This window comes from Aulonocara stuartgranti (assembly GCF_965226115.1).
Source record: "Aulonocara stuartgranti genome assembly, chromosome: 19".
Classification (NCBI taxonomy): domain Eukaryota; kingdom Metazoa; phylum Chordata; class Actinopteri; order Cichliformes; family Cichlidae; genus Aulonocara; species Aulonocara stuartgranti.
In genome coordinates this window covers 20,643,610-20,665,729 of record NC_138955.1, presented here as the reverse complement: position 1 = coordinate 20,665,729, position 22,120 = coordinate 20,643,610, and the positions used below count along the sequence as shown (strand labels likewise).

Below are 22,120 nucleotides of genomic sequence, written 5' to 3'. Positions count from 1 at the left end.
ACGAGAAAACTGGGAACTCAAAAAGCTTCGTATCGTCCTGAGATTTTTCCCACCCTCCTGTGCTCTCTGTGTCAAATCTGCATTTCTTTTCCCAAATTCAGTTGCTTCCCATTTGTTAGTCTTTTGTCTGCTTTGGGTTTAGTTTCCTTTTTCGTTCTCTCGGTGAGGCTCAGCCGTCCTCCCAGGTGTCTCCGGTCTGCCCTCATCCCTCATCGCTGTGCGTGTCCCTGGATTTTGGATTCCTTGTTTCTGGCCAGCCTTTGTGTTGTGTTTTGTTGAGAGCAGCGTTCATTTCCTGTCTCCCGTGTCCAGCATTTGTGTCCAAATCCTGCCTGCCACACGGCCGTCTGTGACGGCGTCGCGGTGTGTGAGCGGTGAATTAGACGTCCCAGATTACTGCTTTTTCCCACCAAAAATTCATCACAAGTCAAGTGTAATTAAACTTTGCTCTGAGCAGTTGAATTGTAGTAAGAGAAGTTTAAATAAATCTGATGACGCTGCAGAGGAATTCTTCAAAACAGGAAAACTGTGTTTCAAAATGACGACCACAGCGTTGTTCCACCACAGTGGGAAAAAACCAGTCATGACATCTTTGAGCTAATTTCTCAAGTTGACTCACACAGAGGGATTTATGTGTCTGCTTCCTGAGCAGATAATCATGTATTTACAGTATTATTGATCCAGCTGGTCAATCAATGACAGACAACACCAGGTAAAGTGTTTTTATAATATTAAGAAGGTGAACTCATACTTTGAGTGATTCTTCCACCTTATTGGCTGTTGCATCCAAACTGAGCCCTGACACTGAAGACTAAGTCAGAAGGTATGAACGTTTACAAGCTACAACTTTTTAGCTTCATTTTCTACTCTTGCTGCAATATCACATATTTATAGATAAATGAAAAGATTAACTGCTATTTTCACACCAGCAGCAAATCAGTGAACACCACAATCACATGCAGTGTGCTATTTTTCACTGAGTGAACTAACACGACCAAAATAAAACGACCTCTAATCCATTCGGTCAGGTGAGATTATTTTAGCCAGCGCTGCAAGAAACACCGTATTACTTCAGTGTGGCCTGTGGTACCTGTGAACTACACCTGCCACAGTTATGTGGCATCATTGTGACACAGCTCGAACCAACTGATCCACCGAGTCGCTGCGCAGATGATCGAAGGGGAAAGAAAACAAAGCGCCTCACCTTAAACTCCTGCAGTTTGGACATGACCACGGGCATTTGTCGAAGCAGCAGGGGGTGTTTCTGCTTCTTCATTTGATTTCCATCATCCTCTGCAAAGAACCAGCCCTGCACATTGTCCTCCTCTGACACACACACACACACACAGTTCAATGATGTGAACCACGCAGTGAGCATAAGGAACTGTGACACAGCTTCCTCGCTCTAATATATCTGAGCAACTACTAGGCAGTAATTTATAAAACAGATTTAACATTGCATATCTAATATTTACGATTAATAAAATGAATGATCATCATGTATAGATGCAGAAAGAATAAAAAAAGTAAGAGAGAGCAGGTGTACTGTACCGAGAGCCAGCTTCGCCATCTGCAAGTTGCTGATCCATGACTGTTTGATGGCTGGGCTGAGGGTATTGAACACTGCACTAAAGTAGGTCGGCTTCCCCGCCCTGCAAACAGAGACGACCAAAACACGCATGAATAAAAAAAATTATTACTCGATTTTTTCAATTTTATTTACATAGCGTCAAATCCCAACAGCAGTTGGCTCAGGTTCGGACATGTGCAGAGGGAGAAGGGTGGATGTATTTGACAGGGATGATGAAGACGGAGCTGCAGGCAGGAGGAAAAGAGGAAGACCTCAGAGGAGGATGATGGATGTAGTGAAGGAGGACATGCAGAGGGGTGGTGTGACAGAGGAGGATGGTAGGGCCGGGGTGAGATGGAGGAAGTTGATGCTCTGTGGCGACCCATAAAGGGATCAGCCGATGAAAAAAAGGAAGATGTTAAAGTGTCGGTCTGCAGACAGAGATAACAAGATAACATCCGATTTGTGCCCAAAAACCTTCAGAGATGTTTTAGCGAGATTGTCCTCGATCACGTGCATTTACATTCCTCTAAGCGGCACTTTAATGTTTGAATATTCCTGCAAACAGAGCAACTGAGCAGAAGCACTGCACTTAAACACCGCCTGCATCACAGGAGAAGGCCCGCGTCAGGCTTGAACGATGTCTGCCTGATTACCGAGCGCTGACACGAGGACAGAGCGAGAGGAACGCAGTGGAAATCAATACCAATGATCACTTCTGTAAGGATCTGGTGCGCACATTATACATTTATATATATTCTTGCTGTGTGCGGGTGGAGGGCTCACTGCTGTCAGTGCCTGATGCTGAGATGTGTTTCTGAGAAACGAGGGGAGGGATTAGAGAGCTACAGCTGCCTTTCCAAACATACCCATGGATAATCTCACCGGGTAAATGTAGTCGGGAGAAAGCGAGAGGGCGAGCCAGGAAACAGTTACGCTCACAGGGAATGTGAAAAAGCCAAAACAAGGTGCACCCTTGGGAGGCCACGTGCAGACTATAAGACGGCGTGTAGACGTATGACATGAGCGTTTGTATTCAGCAGCAGCTGGGCAGACTGTGACTGCTAGCACTGATGCACATTTCCACTGCTGTGATTCATGCCTCAGATTAGAGCTGGTGCAGAAACCTGTTTATCCAAACAGGCTCGAAATACATCCAGAGATTGGGGGGGCAGACGGGGAAAGCAGGGTAAAGGGGGATAAAGGCAAACCTAGGATAAACATGAACTCCTGGGGGGGTGAGGAGGATCGAGACATTGAAGCCTGAAGCTAAAAATGTGAGAAAAGCACAAACTTGTCTTGTTTGCCAGGCAGCTGGAGCTGGATCCTACACCGGTCAGCTGCCCTGATCTCCTCCTCCTTCTTCAGTATCAGCCTCTGGAGTCCTGATACCCAGTCTTGGGCCACGGTGGGATTTACATTCTGCAGAAAAGAATAACGGAGAGAGGAGAAACAGAGAGACAAAGGCAGAGGAATGGAAAAAGATTTAAGAGGGAGAAGGAATGGGAATAACAATGGGCCATGGAGGTAAACGAATCCACCTCAGAGTATCACGTCATCAATAAATCATAACAGCATTTATTTAGAGCCATTAGTGCGATTCAAGTTCAAATGAAAGCTATTCCTAAGAGAATCCGCTGCTAATACTGTTATCTGCATTGACTGAAGCCAAAATAGAAAACAGCTGTCACTCTAATGCGCTCTAACACAGAGCTATTACTTATGCAACTTTTGACACATCTACTTTCTAATTCTCGTCGACACGCGCTCGAGGAGACTTCCAGTTTTCGACGCTTGTTGCAGCGGCCAAGTTATTATCATTAGTTTGCTAAATAAAATGCTTTGGATGAATCAACACGTCTACAAATGTTGTCTCTGGCTTAATGTCTCATAAATTATTACAGCGGCACAGATTAGCTCGCATACTAAGCATCTGCACAAACAGGCCAAGAATAAGATTCTACGACAGGAAAATCAGGAAAACCCTGAAGTGACATCGAGACTTGACACGAGAAGAGTTTTGGTAAACACTTCTAATTAAGAGAAGCCTCAACATTTAGAAGTTTGTTTTTAGCCGTGCTCACAAATATCAGACTTTCTCTCCTTTCCCTTTGCATCAGTGTCCAAAACATTTTGAGTCTCAAAAATGGCTTCAAACTCGTGGGGACGGCATTTTGTCCCCATAAGTACAATAACATTCCAATTTGTGGTCCCCACAAAGATGTCTAAACAAGTACACACACAGAGACACACACAGTCTATACTACATCTGATTGTAATGACTTTTGTTAATAAGGTCGCTGCTGTCAGGTCAAATATTTCTCCATCATCCTCCCAGTATCACACTGACACGCTGCTGATACCTGCTCCTCTGTTACTCCTGTTACCTTACAGGACATCAGTGTCTGCTTGGTCATGTGAAACTGACTTCAAGCCACCTTGATGTACGTCCTCCATCATTTTTCATTGGTGTGTTTGACTCTATTGACCTCTGTATTCTGGAAATAATGAATACTTCTCTTTATACTGGCTCAGTTTCCAGCTATTTTAAACAAGCTATTGTTGAACCAATATTAAAGAAACCAAATTTGGACCAAGCAGTTACAGGCCAATATCAAAATGACCGTTGGTGTCAAAGACCTTGGAAGAAACAGTTGCAGAACAACTTAACGTTTTGGAGAAGAACAATGTTCTGGACATTTTCCAGTCTGGTTTCTGCACATTAAACTCCACTGAAACCGCTTTGCTTAAAGCGTGTGGTGACACTGATGGCAGCAGAGTCAGGAGAGTACACCGTTCTGGTTCTGCTGGATCTCAGCTCTGCTTTTGATATTGTTGATCACAGCATCCTGATAAATAGGCTGAAGGACTTGTTTGGGATTACTGGTGTTGTTTTAAATGGTTTATGTCGCAGCTATCTGAGAGATCCTTTACTGTCTGTATGAATCATGTGCTGTCGGAAACATCAGTTCTGCCTTCTGGGGCACCTCAAGGATCTGTTTTAGGTCCTATTCACTTTTTGCTGTATATCCTCGCCTCTGTCAGTGCGCCCCAGGGCAGCTGTGGCTACAATGTAGCTTGCCATCGCCAGTGTGTGAATGTGTGTGTGAATGGGTGAATGACTGAATGTAGTGTGAAGCGCTTTGGGGTCCTTAGGGACTAGAAAAGCGCTATACAAATGCAGGCCATTTACCATAGGCCAAATTATCAGACGTTACAATAATATTTCTTATCATCTCTATGCTGATGACATTCAGTTATACTGTTCTTTCAAAGCTTCTGAGTTTTATAAATTGCCGTGTTTAAATAATTGTCTGTCTGAGATCAAACAATGGTTAAATGACAGTTTCCTCCAGTTAAATGCAGATAAAACAGAAACCTTGATTATTGCACCTGATCACATGCTCTCAGAAATTAGGCAGCATATCAGTTTTTTAGACCCTTCATTTCAGTCGCGTCTCAGAAACTTGGGTGTTATATTTGACAGTTCTTGAGAAACACTCTAAAAAACTTGTCCAGAACTGTTTTTATCATCTAAGAAACATTTCTAAACTCAGACTGGTGTCAAAGGCAGACCTTGAGATGATTCATGCTTTTATGTCTTCTCGTTTGGATTATTGTAACGGTCTTTTTACGTGTCTCAACAAACCAGCTCTGGATCGCCTTCAGACTGTACAGAATGCTGCGGCAAGACTTTTAACTGGTACAAACAAGAGGTCACACATTGCTCCAGTTTTGGCTTCTCTTCATTGGGTAAATTTTAGGGTTCATTTTAAAATTTTAGTTGTAACTTTTAGAGTTCTGCACGGTGAAGCTCCCCAGTACATCTCTGACCTGCTGAAACCTCATGCTACATCTCGAGCACTCAGGTCGTCAGGTCAAAGGTTACTGGTGGTCCCTCGTACTGGGTTTAAAACACGTGGGGATCGAGCTTTTCAGGCACCGAGGCTGTGGGACTCCGTGCCGTTGACTCCTTTAAAAAGCAGCTGCAGATGTTTTTATACAAACGAGCTTTTAATTAATTTTTTCACTGTTTTATATTATTTTATTTGTATTTCTGATTTTATTGTGAAGCACTTTGTGATTTTTATCTGTGAAATGTGCTTTATAAATACATTTTACTTACTTACACACCTGCTTACACCCCACGAGCACAGGCAGGCTTGTGTGTATGCGCAGCTACACGATATGACAGGTTTGAACAGTACAAACCAGGATGCAGGAGACTCCTCATCCTCCTCAGACAAACTGCCCACAAAGGCACATTTTACAGCATCATACAAACACAGAGCAAACTGGTCCTTGTGGACATGTGAGAGGAGGCTTCATGAATATGATTTTAGGTCCCTAGGTACATCCATTAAAAGAACATTAGTGTGTGTCAACTCTCACAACCTTCCAAGAGTATTAATAGACAGGAAATCCCAAAAAGCTCCCATGTTTAAGACTCATGTTCAGTTTGATTTTACCTAAAATGTCGGGACTTTACCTCTGAGACCCAGATTTTTCTCAGACTGACTCTATTTTAGACATAATTAACTATATCATGCAGCGGAGTACCTGGTAGTTTCCCTTGAGGCTGCCAATCATGGTGGAGATCTGGTTGACCAGGCTGAGATCATGGATTAGGTTCTGCAGGTCTTGGTACAGCTGACCGGGGCCCATGTACAGTTTATCTACACAGAAACACATTTTCAGGCGGTTGATTCACATCAAATCAAATGTAATAAAAGTGTAATAATGGCTCATACAGTAGCAAAAGAGCAGCAGTGACTACAATCCCAAATTAAAGTATTACAAACGGACAGACAGCATGGCTCAGAGGAAGCTGAATGAGCAAAGTCAGGGTGATTAGATAAGCAGTTGTCCTCCCACACGGACAGTGACAGCTCTGCAGGCGTGGCAGTAATTCTCACCCCTGTGAACCAGCCAGCGTTAGCTTTCAGGGGACAAACATCTAATGCTGTTTGTTGATGCATGTCAGTGTAAATCATCCTCTCTGTTCCTCCCACCTGTACCTGCTCTATGTGGGCGGAAACAGGTTTCCAGCTTCCTGTCTGCCCCTTGTGGAAGCTAGTAATCCAACGTGATGTTACAGCAACTGTTGCAGTTCTGCATCTATGGAAAAAACACTGCAGCACAGACCGGATTAAAGGTCTGTCAGGGCACCGGCCTCCATCGCTCTCCGTCAGTCAGCTGATCTGCCCATGAAGAACAGCACTTGCAGCAGAGAGCAAGAGGAAAACACTTGCTAAGTCTGCGTGTGAAGGTCTGCAGCGAACAAAGAGTTAAACTGCAACTCTGGGAGATCCAGAATGCCTTCAGCTCTGTTTGCGTCTGTTATTCTTCTCTCCTCTTTCATACTCTCGTACAATAGTCACAAAGTCTGACTCCGACTGCAGCTCCATGGTAACCCGGCCCGGCTCCCTCACGACTGGGCGTTCGGGGGAAATCTTACCCCCGTTTGTACATGACCAGTTCGTTGGTGGTCTCTGTAAGAGTTACTCTGAAACGTTTCCCTCCGAGTTTGCCTGCATGAGGCTGTTCAAATACAGCCATCTTTACACATGCGTGAGCACTACTGCTGGGCCTCCTGTAGACTATATTGGTTTTTGGTTTCACTGATGTTTGCATGACCTCCAATTCAATCGCAGTGATCCCAAAATATATTTCACATGTTTATTTACTTGAAACAATCATGATATCAGATGAGGAATTTGCTCTTGGAGTGTTTCTGGTTTTGGTAGCGTCTGTGCGTGGGTGTCTTTCTGTCTGCAAACACAACAAAAGGTTTGAAGTTTTATCAGAATTTATTCAAAGTAGAAACTGCTTCTTGTTGTTCCAGGCTCGTCTAAGGCAGCTGCACGGCTCATGTGTCTCTTTAAACACTGTGACCAGGAGGCTGAATGCAGGTCGGGACAGGAATAAACCTTCATCATTGAAACATTAAAATTTCTACATGATTTAAATGTCTTTGTTTTTATTGTTATTGCTAAGAAGCCCTATAACCTGCATATGACTGGTCTCTGTGCTAACTTTCTCACACCATCAGTACCATTACTTGCTGTTTATTACGTGTATTTACTAGCAGAAGTAATAAGGCCCAGGCAAGAATATAACCCCATCACAGCAGCGACCATTCCCACAGACTAGACTGGCTCTGTGTAACCCATTTCAAACTGGGTCCAACCTCGTGAATGGCTCTTTGTGAGAGCACCAACTGCCCAGATTTTTCTAACAAAACCGGCCCAGGAGCATCTTCAGAAGCAGGACAGTCACCCCAGCAATTACACGCTTCCTAAAAACAAACACAATATCTACAAATGACACACCGGCCGTGAGAGCCGCAGGAAAACAACTCCAAATGACCGGTGTGCACGGTGGTCTAATTGCAGTGCAGCGTAGGGAAGAGATGACTTAAGCAGAGAGACATGAAAACGATGACATCATAGCTGGAGAGTCCCTGCGTTGCCTTCACTGCAGGCTGGTCTGTGAGCGGATTTTTGGCTGCACACACGGGGCTGAGAAAACAATTGTTTCCACTTGTTAAAAGTTCCTGGATGATGCACACACACACACACACACACACACAGTTGTCCAGGAGCTTTTAACACACACACACACACACAAATCAAGTTATTTCCAGACTAAGTGCATCACAGCGAGGAAACTCTGATGTATTAATGTTAAGTAATGTAGATAATCTCAACATTAAGTTCCATTACATCTGATTCTGTCTGCAAGAACAGCCCCATCATCTGTTAACATGCTGGACTCTCCATGGGAGGCAGATGATGTGAAACAGTGGAGCGCTCGCTGAATGCAGCTTACACTCAGGGAAAAAGTAAAAGCACATAAATAGCAGGTAGAGAAAAGAAGAAGGTGTTTAAGTAGCTGGTGGGCAGCAGGTGTGGATCAGAGATCGATGACAGTGTGACCACTGGCAGGAAAAGTCTGACTGTTATATCAAAGTATTTGAGAGAAGTGGAGAGTCAGTGAGCTCCGGAGCGCAGTGTGTAATCAGCGGCAGTAATTACAGCGCTGAAGGAACCAGCCTTTGACCTCTGCTTGAATTCTTCAAACTTTGGACAAACCAGGGAAAATACGTAATCAAAGCATTGCAGCAGACACCCGGCAAATTTAAACACAGATCGAATCCTGAAATAAAAAGTGCAGCGCTGCGACCGCAGAATGCGACGCTGTTTTTAGGCCTGCTGTTTGTCTGGTCTGGGCCTTTTAAAGTGGCCGAGCAGCTGTGTGTGACGGGGAACCTACTGGAAAGACTGAAATCACCCGACCGGCAGCCAGCAAAGCTGAGGACTGCAGAGGGGAAAAAACACACATGTGCTGGCTGGGAAATAAATATTTCCACTGATGTTTTTAAGAAACGGTGACAGTTTTCAACTCGGTCTAAGGAAGTCGAAGCAGATGCAGTTCCTCATGTCAGAGGACCGACCCTCAACTGCTGATACCGTACGATCCACTAAACTAATGAGTTACTAGATTTGTGCCAAACAGAGACACAAATAAGGTGACGGGCGAGCAGACACAAAATCCCTGACTGTGAAACTGCGTCGTACTTGGCTTGGCGCTGATCACCACTTTCTCGCCCGAATGAGGAGGAGGGAAGCGGCCGGTGTCGGCCATGTCTTCGCTGGACCCGAACTCAAGCACCTCCACGAAGCTCAGAGGCACGCTCCACTTCAGAAGGAACTTCTGGTCAAGTGTTACGCTTCCGCTGCCACTGCCGCTGCCATCCTGAAATCTGAAAAAGAAACGAGCGATGAAAACGCTTTGATATGAAACCCCCCGATTCTCACACAGGTATGTAACTTTGTGGGTTGTGGTCTCCCTCACCGGATGTTGGGCGTGGCACACATGAGCACATCGTTGAGCAGGAACAGGCGTCGCTCCTTGGTTTTGATGATTTCCCCACGCTCGTTGTAGACCGTTTCCACCATGTCGTCTGAGCGGATCAAGTAGCGGCTGCCGTTACTTAGAAGCTGATGACAGAGATGATATGCTACATTAATGCTCTGAAGACGCTAAACAAAAACCCAGCTCGGAGAAGGAATACAGAACAAGCAAAGACTAAGAGTCCTCGTATTTCATTTGGCATTAATGGCTCATTTCACTCTTGCATCCTCTCACTTTGGATAAGAGTAATGCAGCGACTCTGAGAATATCCAGGCTACGGGGAACTCACAGCCTGCCCCATCCAGGCCATCCTGTAAACACGCCTGTGCACAGATGCCAGAGTGGGTGGCTGAAGACAGTCGAATAATTATACCTTGGGGAAAGCTGGTGTTTTTGTGCAAACGCTGTGCTAAGCCATGCACTAAAAATAAGGTATTCAGTCAGGAGAGAAGCTCCAGTGTCTGATGGCCGCCCACACTGGGACTGAGAGAAATGCCACAGCATATGCTAAAAAATAAATCAGCCAAAAGCAAAGTCTCCACCGATCAGTAGACTTTTGGTTCGGCGCAGAAACGTGCAGACCTTGTTGAGGTAGCGCTCGTTCATGGCCTTTGCGATGTGACGGATCTCGCAGCGCTGGTCGGCTTCTCTCTTCTTTTCATTGAGCTTCTCAGCCAGAGTCTCCAGTTCGGTTAGGGCCATCTGCAGGGGCAGGCGGTCTGGGTGACCCACTGGTGTGTTCTTCAACATGTCCTGATGAAGACGAGAGAAAAAAGACACCAGTTTGATGCTTTTTCACCCCGTTTTCAACAACTAATACCAGCCGAGCCCTGTTCTGCCCCACTCCATCTTTCTACATATAACACACATCCTCATAATTCATCCTAAAGATTTAAGAATCGATGGAGAGCCCTTCTACGAATTATCAAGCTGTCTTGATTGCTATTAAACTGGTGTAAAAAAGAAAGAAAGCGGCCCAGTGTTCCACATTTTCACTGATATTTTCCTGCAGCAGACATTAATAGTAAATATGCCGGGGCAACGGGAAGCAGGATTAAAAGAGACGAGGAAAGCAGGTCTCTTCAGAGCAATTCCCCTGCCTCGCTTTGAGCCGCAGCTTTGAAAAACAAAGTGCTGGGTTTATGAATGCGGCACTCCCTCTGCTGGTGAACACATGAACAACACTGCCTGCTGCACATTGCATTTTACTGTGAAGGAGGTGAAAATAAGAGTGAACTATACCTGCAGCAGCAAAATGAACTGAGGGAATCTCTGGATAGGCTTCATCATCAGGCCGTACAGAGTCATTCGGTCACTGCTGGTTTCCTGACGATGCTGTCGGCGACAAGATGGCCAATTGGTGTAAAGACTTTCATTTTGTAAGAAAATCAATATACCAATCTGTTTTAATGTGAACAGCTGCATTTGATATCAGATATATAGCAAAACAGCTTTTTTTATTCAAATGCACAGCAACAAAATAATGAAACAGTTTAATGAGAAACAAACTTCCACTCTGTCCTGTAAGATTAATATTTGACATTAGTGTGTTGGTCTCAAACCTTGAGGAATTCCAGGAATGCTGGTTTGGAGGCGCACGTCTTCCTCACGACTGCCATCGCAGTGCTGAAGTTATTCACATACTCGCGATAGGCGTCCAGCACCATGGACTTGGAGAACTGCACATAAACACAGGGGTTACTTACTGCATCATGTGCTTCAGTTACAGGAAATGACATCATCCAAACCTCTATAAAGATGCAGACCACAGCAGCAGTACCATTAAAAATGTGAATTCACTTTAACTTGTCTATGGTGCTTTAATAAGGTGCAAATATGCTTTTTATAAATTAGGTCTAATAATGCTCATGCTCACAAGCAAAGAGCTGTGTGATATAGTTATGTTACATAAAGATTTACATAAAAAGCTTTTCTGTCTAAGTCATGTTCACCAATAAGCGGTAAAAGTTCCATCAGACGGAGAACTATTTATAGGAATACTGAAAACGATTGATGCTGGTCTGCTGCTGAAAACGGATTTTCAGTGTTTTGTCCATCAGTTTGTCCAGACTGAATCTCCTGAGTGTTGGCTGATGGGCAAAGCGAGACTCAGACGTCATCCTTTCAGCGTGCGGGACAGAAGACGCTCCCTCTGAGGGCTTTTATCGCTTTTTTAACCGCTGAGTGGCACAGCAGTGAGAACTTTAGCTCCAGTGTTATTTAGGTAAAAAAAAATGAATCTCTTCAAGGTTCAAACTTGCCTATGAGGTGACATTTTTTTTGTTTTACTCTAAAAATACTTCAGGTCCAAATAAAGCTTTTAATGTGAAATCCTGTGGTTTTATTATTTGAACTGTGGCGTGTCACATGACAGGCTTTAGATATCTCCGTGAGACGTCTGACAGGAAGTAAGATGGCACGAGCTTACCGACGCCACAAAGACATCCCCAATCATCTCCAGGCTGTCCCACTCCGCCACGCGGCTCGCCAGGGCGATCTGGAACAGGAAGTGGCACTGCAGGATTTCACGCACGCGATAGAAAGTCATCTTCAGTTTCCTGTCACTCAGCAGTCTGGGCTCGATCTGCGACAGGGGCTTCTCGTATTGCTGACGAAGGAGACAATACAAACTGTAATAAGATGCACTTAAGAACCAAAGCGCCAATCACCGCAGCTGTACTCGCATACCTCTAAAATCCTCTTGAGAGAATCGAGATAATTCTTCTCGCTCTCCAAAATAGATCCCAGGATGCATCTTCTGACCAGCTGTGGATCAAACACAGGTTTCCTTCACCAGCGATTTCACAGAGTTAAGCATAACTGGATTAGGTTAGAGTTGGGAAAGTTACAAACCTGCTGCTGTGACAGAGCCTCCGGTGCTGGACACAGTACTGGCTCAACATTGAAACAGTCCACCTCGATGAAGAGTCCAGACTCCTCATCCTCAAAACAGGCCGACTTCTCTAAAAGATTCGAAACAACAGGAAGTAAAGCACTAAAGTCCACCTGAAGAGCAAAAAGCTATGACTCAGCCTCCTAGAAGCACCAAGTGACCACATTTACAAGATTTTCAGAAAACCTGACCTCTGACCTTGAGGCTGAGGTCAATGAGATTTGAACTCCTAGGTAATTGTGTATTTTAGTGTAACTTAAGCAGCACAAACCCTGACAGAAAGACTTGGTTTTGATGAAGGAGCGTCCCTTCTTCACTGCAGCTTTGGTTTTCTCCAGTCCATCTTTGGTTCCTTCCTTGGCAGCCTTCACCAGCTTTTGCATCTTGGATGAGACAGAATGCACCATTACTAGGATTTGAAGAGTCCTTTTTAGTCCAGGTTTGGTTTAGTCTGTCTAAACCTACGGCTAAAGAAGAGCTGAACCGATCTACAGGAGCAGTGTTAGAGGAGGGATGAACAGAATGCGTAACACAAGACGACAGAAGAGCAGAGGCGACCACAGGAGACAGAAACTGGGACATCAGCTAAAAGCAACGTGGTGCTTTTAAGAACATAATGCGAGATCGAGGTTTAAATGTCACAGACATCGCAGTCTGTACAATGGAACACAAAGGTTCAAATGCTTGGGAGACACGGTTGCTGGTGTCTCAGTTTGCTGAAGAATAAACACGTGTTACTTTAAATGTGTCCTTTCGGACGTCCGACGCACGAACATTCAATGAGACAGGTCGACGTGGCAGAAAGGGATGCAAAGGAACTGCTCGCACTCCCACCATCACCACCACCACAAGTTCATTCACGTCACAGCAGGATGAAGGTACCAAGTCAGAAGCAGGACGCCCAGAGTGGAGGTAGCCAGACTGAGTGTGAAGGGCTGGGACTACTTTATCTAGTACAAACACATGAGGTGAGCCTCAGCCAGTTTACCTTCTGCTCGTGTTTCTGTTTTAACTGCTGCAGCTCTACCGTTCCCACTGTGTTTGCCATTAGATCTTTCATCTTTTTCTCATAGTGTTCTTTCAAGCGTGTCAGATCTTGAGAGAGCTAAACAAAAGCAAAGCAAGCGTTACTGGTTACACAGACTGGGAATGAGCAGGAGTCCCACCACGCTCGCCTTCGTGTCGACGTGGTGGTTTTTTAAATAAAGTGATTTTGAAGTGTCAAAACCACGAGGCAAATCATCACAGCGTGCAGGAAGACGACTAGGAGAAGCGAATGGGCTGCATCGAATGCACGAGTGTGCATCGCTGTAAACTGGAAAGAATAAGCACAGTAAAAAAGACACTTTCATAAACTGTATCAAAGACACGCTGCGTTATCCCCGCTATCCTGAGCTGCATGTTTAACGTGCTGACGAGAAAAGTAATCCTTATACACACATGAGTCTTCCTCTGGGGCGGCTTCCCTCTCATGAAGGCGTGGGGCAGGCCGTTCTCAGGCCGACCTTCCCCGTCGCTGGCTTCGTCGTAGCTTTCAAACTCGCTGGAGCTCCAGCCGTTGTCGAGGGAGCTGTTGCAGCCGCCCTCCTCGCCGAGCTCCACATCGTCGTAGATCATCTCATCTGGATCTGTACGAATGAGAGCGACTCGCAGTGATACTCAGAAATACTACAGTCTGGCTATGACCTTAAATGAACTTGAAGTTTCATGATGCAAACGAACACGTGAGAAGTCCCAAGCTTCACTGAATGCAACACTCATCTCATCAAAATATCTAATTAGCATTGATTAGTGACATTAAAGTCAATAAACAAGTCAAACAGGAGTTTTTGAGCCTAAATAAAGTCAAACGGTGACTTTTAAACGAGAAGAAAGAAGCGAAAGTGGACGGGATCAAAAACAGGAAGCTTGAAACTGAATGTGTGGAATGAGAAAAATAAAGTATAGTTCACAAACCTGTGTTGGAGTCGGAGTTTTCTCTGGGCACATCATCATAAATCACCTCATGTGGATCTGAAAAGACACGTGCACGGTTTTTACACACCACGTAACCGATCCAGTAACGCGACAGCCAGGATGCGATGCAGGGAGAGAGCTAGAAGACAGGCAAACGCAAGGCTGTGCTTCCTCAAACGAACGGGGAAGGAAGTCTCCGGGAATCCAGTTGTGTCATAAGAACATTTTAAAAAGATGAGAGCACCCTGCGGGCATGTCGTGACTGCGCAGAAGCAAACGCAGAGAGATGACACCGCAGCAGCACCGCGGTAACTTTGACCTTACTCGGAATTGTTTCCTTACTTTCCATCCATGCGGTGTTGGCAGGATCTGCTGCCCATTTTGCCAAAGCATCCTCTTCTCTGATAGGTGGATACTCTTCACTGAAAACACTTGGAGAACACATAAAAACACATTTTCAATGTAACATGTCCCCGACGTTGCTGTCGATGCACTCTGTGATGAGCACAAACGGCTCGCATGTGACTCACCTGTCAGCTGAGGCATTCCCAGTCCCAACCAGCATCACTGCAGGGAAAATGAACTGTGGTGTGAATCCTGCAGGAATTATTTTCCCCAATCAAACATTCCAAACAGCACATCACAGAACTGCAAAGCTTTTCCACACGTGCCACCAGGGGTCACTGATAATTCCACGGATAATTTAACCTGGATATGTTTTAGAGTAAATGTGCTTCCACAAAACTTCATCTAACATATGTGTCTAATTGAAATTCCTTCTGCGTGCTTCTGTTTTCCTTGGAAGATGTCATAACTTCAGCAAAAGGCCCGTACTGTGTGCATTCATCAAAAAACTGCACAAATGAATATCATGGTTGCACTCTCTGGCTTTGTAACATCTAAAAAGCACAAGTATTTCAACATGGTGTGACCTTGTTTAGATAATTACAGTGTAATTAGGCTCCTGGGACTGCCAGGCCACAAGCTTGGGCTCAGTTACTGCAAGATTTTAGGGAAACCGGAAAATCCTTACAGCCAGCACGGATCTTTGGGGAGGGCTAAATTTAGACCCTACTTCCTTGTGGCAAGGCTTTAGGAAAAACAAGAGAAATAAGAAAGGCCGGGGGGATCGCAGCAGCCGGGACCGCGTTTACGTGTCATAGCTGTGCATCCGTGAGTGAGAGCAGGGAAAAAGGGATTAAAAAACAACTTCACTGCTAGGGAAGATTCAGTTATGGATATAATTTGATAAACATTTGCTTTAACTTGGAAGCATTCGCTCTTAATTTAGCAGCGTTTATTAAAGTCTCCTCCGGGTTTCCCCTGGTGCTCGTTTCATTTACCATCTTCATCCACGGAGAGGTGTCGAATGATGACAGGTGTGGTGTAAGCTGGGGTGATGAGCGGTACTCCAGAGGGGGTCGCATAGCCACACGGGACAGGCACCGAGTATCCCGAAGCGATGCCAGCAGGGCTGCCGGGAGGATCCTGGCCGTCTGCCTCTCGTTCTTTGGGCTCCGTGGGCGAGGGGGTGGGAGAGGCGGGTCTGTGCTGCTGGTCAAGCTGCTGCTGCTGGAAGGAAGTGATGTCAATCACAGAGTAGGGGTTGACTTTGCCCTGGGAGGAGGAACCGGGGGCGACGTGTGGAGCACGAGCGTCGCTGACAGATACTTTCTGGCCTTCACTGACTGCTGAAGGAAAGATCATACAGTTAGCTGACAGTTACAAATACAGTTACATTTAGACAAAGATGGCCTCAAATTATTATATTTATTTGCCTATATAAACTCGACTACTGCACACATTAGAAATGAGCATTAAAAACCTTTTAATGAATGAAATCTTACTTTTTCATAGCTGTCTGATTATTTTGGTGTCTCTCAGTTGTTCATATAAACATTATTCATTATTTAAATACTCTGTTAGACCCATTTCTCCTTCAGAACTGCCTTAAATCTTCAACAAACTGCTGGAAACATTCCTCAGAGATTCATGGCCACCACATCCTAAAGGTGGATTGAGATCTGGTGACTGTGGAGTCCGTTTGAGTACGGCGAACTCATCGTCATGTTCAAGAAACCAGTTTGAGACGATCTGAGCTTTGAGACGTGATGTGGTCTCTGTGCTCACAAAGGCACAGCCATGATCTACACTCCGGTAAGATGTGGTGTTCAGACGATGCTCGTTTGGCACGACGGGGCCCAAAGTGTGCCGAGAAAATTTCCCCCCAGCCGCTCATAGAAGGCAGGATGGATCCATGCTTTCATTAGATTTCCTGTTCTGAAAGTCACAGCAGACACGGAGACTCATCAGAACAGGAAATCTTTTATTGGTGAGCCTGTGTGAACGGTGGCCTCAGTTTCCTGTCCTTAGCTGACAGGAGAGCCACCCGGTGTGGCCTTCTGTAGCCCATCTGCTTCGACGTTTGACGTGTTGCAGTTTCAGAGGTGCTCTTCTGCATACCTCAGGTATAATCAGTAGTTATTTGTGGTTACCGCTGCCTTCCTATCAGCTCGAGGCAGCCTGGCCAATCTCCTCTGACCTCTGGAATCAACAAGGCTTTTTCTCCACTTACAGAGGAGCAGCTGAGGCTCAGGAGGAAGAGCTATGAAGGGTTGGTGCTTTGATCCATAGTTCCTGCATCGGTTAGATTAAAAGGTAAGAAAGCACTTTGAGCACTCAGACTATGAAAGTCCCATGTTTCCATTTAACTGCTGCTCACTGGACATTTGCTATTTTGCATCTCTGTTTTGGGAAAATTCCAGTCCAACCTGAAACAGCTTAGATGTTCACACTGGGGACACGTTTCTAAAATCTTGACTGCTGCTGTGATTTGGTGCTACTTTTATGCAGCTTTGGTTAAAGCTGCAGTGGCATTGTGCAGCAGTGAGCAGTGCTGAAAGTATGAAAACCTGAATGGGGGAACATCACGTAGCGTCTACGCTAGAAGACTTCTGCATGTATGTGGATCTTGCATCTCTCACGAGTGCAAACGATGCTCAAACGGTGAAGTGTAGTGCAGTGGGAACATCTCATCATATTTCAGAATGACTGAGAATAAACAGAGCCCAGCCAGACCGCTGCTGCTGCTGTCGTGCCCTTCAGTGATAAAAGCCAGAACATCTCCAGCTACAGGCAGCCAGATATACAAGGTGTCACCAGAGAGACAGACTGCCCCACTTTACGATCTCACTCGCGCTGGAGCTGAAGGGGCGTGAGCAGAGCCAGATAGGGTACGCACAACATGACAGGGCAATGCAGAGAACCTTTGTCACTGCCAAAAAACAAAACACACACTCGAGGCATTGTTTGCACTTAACTGATTTCCAAACACAACTTTAGTTGGAAGGACTCTCTGTCCTAAGGAAAGGCCAGCACTTCTGGACTGCATACCTGTTGCTGCAGGACGTGTCTCCGTGTCATCATCCAGAGGAGGGAGCGGAGGCGGAGGCAAATCATTCTCCCTGTCATCAGTCCCCTCAGCAGCAGATGTCCCTTCAGCTTCTGAAGCTGCGCCACCTGCTGTGGCAACTGTTCCATCTGCTGATGATGGAGCTGCGGAGGAAGGCACCGGGGGGTCCGCAGTGGGGAAGAGGTCCGAGCGTTGGCTGTTCACAGTGCTGTCCTTGTTCTGATCCCTACTGACGGGGAGCGCGGGCGGCGGGCAGGCAGCCTCGGGGATGTCGTCAAAATCGAAGGGTTCCCCCTCATCTTCATCTGCAAAAGAGATGTCACCTGCCAACACTGGACAGGTTCCAGATGTGCCAGGTGTTGGATTTTAGTTAGATTTAGAGAATAATAGCTATTGCTTTATTATCTTATCATGTAGTGCAAAACTCTGAGGTGACAGACACACTAATTATGAGTTTACCACAATCAGCTAAACACTTTTTGACTGCATGATAATAGTAATGATACTTAAAGCGCTGCTTTAACATCTGTAGCATCATGGGTGGTGCTGCAGCTCTGGAAAAAGAGGCTGAGGACACAGACACAGATGCGCTCTGGGTGGCATTTGAAATCTGCAGGACTGAGCCACATACAGACTTCTAATTAAGGATGGGCTTGACTTTATTGCACAAGCGTCGGCATTGGGGACTGGCACCGAAGCAGCACATGCACTGGTTTTACAGCAAAAACAAACTGGGGGGTTCCAACGCACAGCTAGCATTCAAAGGCATTCACATCAGAGCGCTCAGCTGACAGGAGACAGGAAGGGAACTACAAATATCTTTCCAGTTTCCACACTGCAATTAGGCCAGCAGGAAAGAGAGCTGTTACTCCCTTCAGCGAGGGCTACAGCCTGAGTTTGTGCATTATTCCTGGACGGGGTCCCAAAGAAAACAGAGCACGGTCTCCTGTGTGACACGGTGAGGCCCCCCGACAGCACCAGAGGCCGAAATAGCTCAGCTGGGTGCGCGTTAGACTGAAGATCGAAAGGTCACTGGTTCGATCCCACCGCCACAGTTTTTATTCTTTGCTGTCATGTTTGAAGTCCCAACATTTACACATACTTCTTTGATCATTGTATAGTTACTGCTTACACACAGTCACCATCTAATTAACCACATTCACCTCCAGGCTAGTGGCCAGCTAACGGGCTGAACCCTAACTTTGGTGCACACAGCTGTGAATCAGGCTCTGACAGGTAGTCGTTCCACCTCCTCAGTGTGAGAGAGAACAGCCTGTGATTAATGTTCCCGCTCAACTTTGTCAACCCGTGTCCATCTCCACCCACGGCTCATGAAAACAGAAGTGCAAAGAACAAGCATGGGAACAGAGATGCTATCTGCCCGTTTCCATCGGTGGAGCTGAATGCTGTGGGACGCCGTGATAAAGCACGGACAGCCTTTGGAAACACTGGGATGTAGGATGCATGATCACATGCTAAAAACTGCAGTAATCGGCACTTTGGTGAAACACTCGACAGTGTCACAACAGAGTTCGTTTGATTGGATTTTGCCAGAGCAATAATCACAGATGGCCATTCAATAGTACATCTGTAACTGTGGGCCGAGGAGGTCATTGATAGCTGGCTCGGTGAGTGGCTGTGCATGTCAGAACAGCTTACTTACAGACTGTGCACACACACGATTATCATCTAACGTCTACTTTCAGCTCTTAAAGGGAAATAAAATCTCCACTTTGAAGAGTTTCTTTCAACTTTGTAGTGTTATAAAAATATAAGACTACAAAGTTGAGATATATATATATATATATATATATATTAGGGGTGCAACGATACACAAAATTCACAGTTCGGTTCGATACTTTGGTGTCACGGTTCGATATTTTTTCGATACAAAAAAATGTTCATGCCTTTTTAATTTGTCATTTATTAAATTTTCACGGCACATTCCGCACCACATCTCTGTGCGTTCATCATTTGTTTGAAGCCAGCTCACCTCCTGCAACTACTTTTCCGAGAATACGTGCTTCTTTTGTGGTTCGGACTCCTGACATTTCTTTGGAGGTGGAGGAACATCACAGTAATTGCTTAAAGGAGCTTCTTCGACATCTTTAAGAGTTCTAAACAAATGTCTGTCCTCCTCCTGAAAATCTTATGTATGCAAACACGCGTTGCAACTTCTTATCTTGTGCGCGTTTTTTATTTTGACAGCGAATGCGCACCTGCGGACCACTTATGTGCAGCCCTGGTTATTTAGCTCGTCATATTGCAGCCACAGAAATTCTTTTGTCCATGAAACCATAAAGCTGCACTTTCTTTTTGCCTTATAGTCTGATTTGTCATAACTTCTCCGTTTTGTGGTAAGCTTTTCTTTGGCTGTAACTTCTTCACCCTGACCTGTCTTATTTGGCTCAGCAGAACTGAAACATATATCCTGCTGCTTTTACACACGCACTCACATAAGCTCAGCGATTCTCTGCGCGATCAACCTCTCACATGTTTAAGCTTGCTGCGGGAGATTTCACTTGTCATGTTTGCGTAGTAAGCTAACGATTAATAAGACTATGTCAGAGGAATTGGTGTACAAATTCAAACGTGATTTCAATATGTCACATATTGACAGTGGCTCACCGATGCCAATGACATAATTACCCAGCTACATTTCCGAAAGAATGCAAAAGCATTGACATATATTTTTTCCTTCCTACGATAGGCCGACGGGCAGGGCAGAGATAGATTTTGGTAGCCCGACTGGAAAAATCGCTAGCCCCGGGACGTCGGGCTAGCGATTTTGCGAGCCCTGTATCTGATTGAGGAATCACTCATCTTTGGAAAAGAGAGTTTATTACAGAGAAATGTCTCTTTCCAAAATAAAAGCTATACTATCCGCTATTCTCAACACAGACAGCATCGTCAGAAGGAAAGTTGATAAAATAAATTAAAAATTTTGTATTGTTCCATACATATGCATACCGAACCGAAAGCACTGTATCGAACGGTTCAATATCGATACGAGTATCGTTGCACCCCTAATAAATAAATAAATATATATATATATATATATATATATATATGCATGCAAATGTGGCAAGGAGGCGAGCTGTTCACGCTGACAATATGGATGTTGTTCTGAGGACCCCTCAGCTCCATAACGGTCTGCTTAAATGACTCACTGCTTCTGTTTCGCCTCAGCAACAAATCGAGCGAGCGGCCAGCTGGAGACGAAGGATTTCTCTGGCCTGCGTCTACCCCGGAGGCTTTGTGTGCCCCTGTGCGCGCTGCTGCATCAGTATTCTGCCTCATACTGAAGCACATTGTCTGCTATTCACAGTAGCGCAGCACATTTTACTCTCCTTACTCCCTCATTCCTCCGCCCACGCACGCTACAGCGGTGGATGAGCGGAGGAGAGGAATCTGCGCTGTTGACTCGAGCTGCACAGCTTCATCAACCTCTGAGAAAATCATCTAACCTTACGATGACCTGCAGAAGTGATCAGCTGACCAACACCTGCAACCTCTGTGAAACAAAGTTTCCTCATTTTGGTTAAAGTGGACGTTTTTGTTCATTTTCTGTCATACGTATACACATTTATAAACTATGACAGCTGTGGAATTTTTTAATGATCCCTGTGAGCCAAACTCTTCTTTTTCCTCGTTGGATTTGGATGATGTCAGAGAGAGAAAGGATATCCTTTATATAGAAGCTCCACCCACCTGCCTTTCAAACCATCTTCTTACAGAATAGAGTAGCATGTCTATTGTCATTGTACATGTACAACGAAAGAAAAGAGCAAAACAAGACGGTGGTCTTTCAGGACGAGGCGCTAATAGGAAGTGGATGATTCTTAAACTCAGCTCTCTTCCTCAGTGTGTCTATTGTCCTGTCCCTCATCTCCCCTCCCCTCACCCAGTTGCAGCAGATAGCCCCGCCCCTCCATGAGCCTGTTAAAATGGAGTTTTTTCTTCCCACAGTCACCGAATGCTTGCTCATAGGGAGTTTTGATTGCTCAGGTTTTGTAGGGCCTGTTGTTGTGATTTGGCACTATGTACATAGAATTGAACTGACCAACTGAGCTAACCGGCCCATGAAAACAACACTTTCCACCATGTTTACCAGTTTAAGCATCGAGGAAGCGGACACATGCAAATCACATATGAAGTACGAGGATTTGTTGACTTTACTTTCAGGAGGTGGGGGAGGAAAGTCTTCCATGTCCATGCTTACTGCTCTTCTCCTGCTAAAGCTCTTCAGACATCAGCACGCAGAGGCTCAGTTACACCAACGCACATTCCTACAGGAGAAAAGGACAAATGTCGTTACAGTCAGTTCAAGGAGGCTCATACAACAGAAAAAAAGAGGCCGAGTTTGGCATTT

General features: G+C 45.3%; 1 protein-coding gene across 3 annotated transcripts in view; it reads right to left on the bottom strand.

Moving 5' to 3' along the window:
• Positions 1–22,120, bottom strand: part of arhgef10 (Rho guanine nucleotide exchange factor (GEF) 10) — a 45,574-nt gene that overhangs the window by 16,698 nt on the left and 6,756 nt on the right. Inside the window, exons 2-22 of one of the 3 annotated variants that reach the window (XM_082517202.1) lie at positions 21,928–22,037; positions 17,730–18,080; positions 15,680–16,024; positions 14,867–14,903; positions 14,679–14,767; positions 14,337–14,393; positions 13,821–14,008; positions 13,369–13,485; positions 12,652–12,763; positions 12,341–12,450; positions 12,176–12,253; positions 11,916–12,095; positions 11,050–11,166; positions 10,730–10,822; positions 10,070–10,240; positions 9,428–9,573; positions 9,151–9,335; positions 6,131–6,246; positions 2,865–2,992; positions 1,552–1,652; positions 1,205–1,326 (exon numbers count right to left, since the gene is read on the bottom strand). In XM_082517202.1, coding sequence (XP_082373328.1) covers positions 1,205–1,326; positions 1,552–1,652; positions 2,865–2,992; positions 6,131–6,246; positions 9,151–9,335; positions 9,428–9,573; positions 10,070–10,240; positions 10,730–10,822; positions 11,050–11,166; positions 11,916–12,095; positions 12,176–12,253; positions 12,341–12,450; positions 12,652–12,763; positions 13,369–13,485; positions 13,821–14,008; positions 14,337–14,393; positions 14,679–14,767; positions 14,867–14,903; positions 15,680–16,024; positions 17,730–18,080; positions 21,928–21,964 — 2,880 coding nt within the window. In that variant the 5' untranslated portion in view covers positions 21,965–22,037. Of the gene's footprint in view, positions 1–1,204; positions 1,327–1,551; positions 1,653–2,864; positions 2,993–6,130; positions 6,247–9,150; positions 9,336–9,427; positions 9,574–10,069; positions 10,241–10,729; positions 10,823–11,049; positions 11,167–11,915; positions 12,096–12,175; positions 12,254–12,340; positions 12,451–12,651; positions 12,764–13,368; positions 13,486–13,820; positions 14,009–14,336; positions 14,394–14,678; positions 14,768–14,866; positions 14,904–15,679; positions 16,028–17,729; positions 18,081–21,927; positions 22,038–22,120 lie in introns of all 3 variants that reach the window. The other 2 variants (XM_082517201.1, XM_082517203.1) reach the window with 2 other exon arrangements.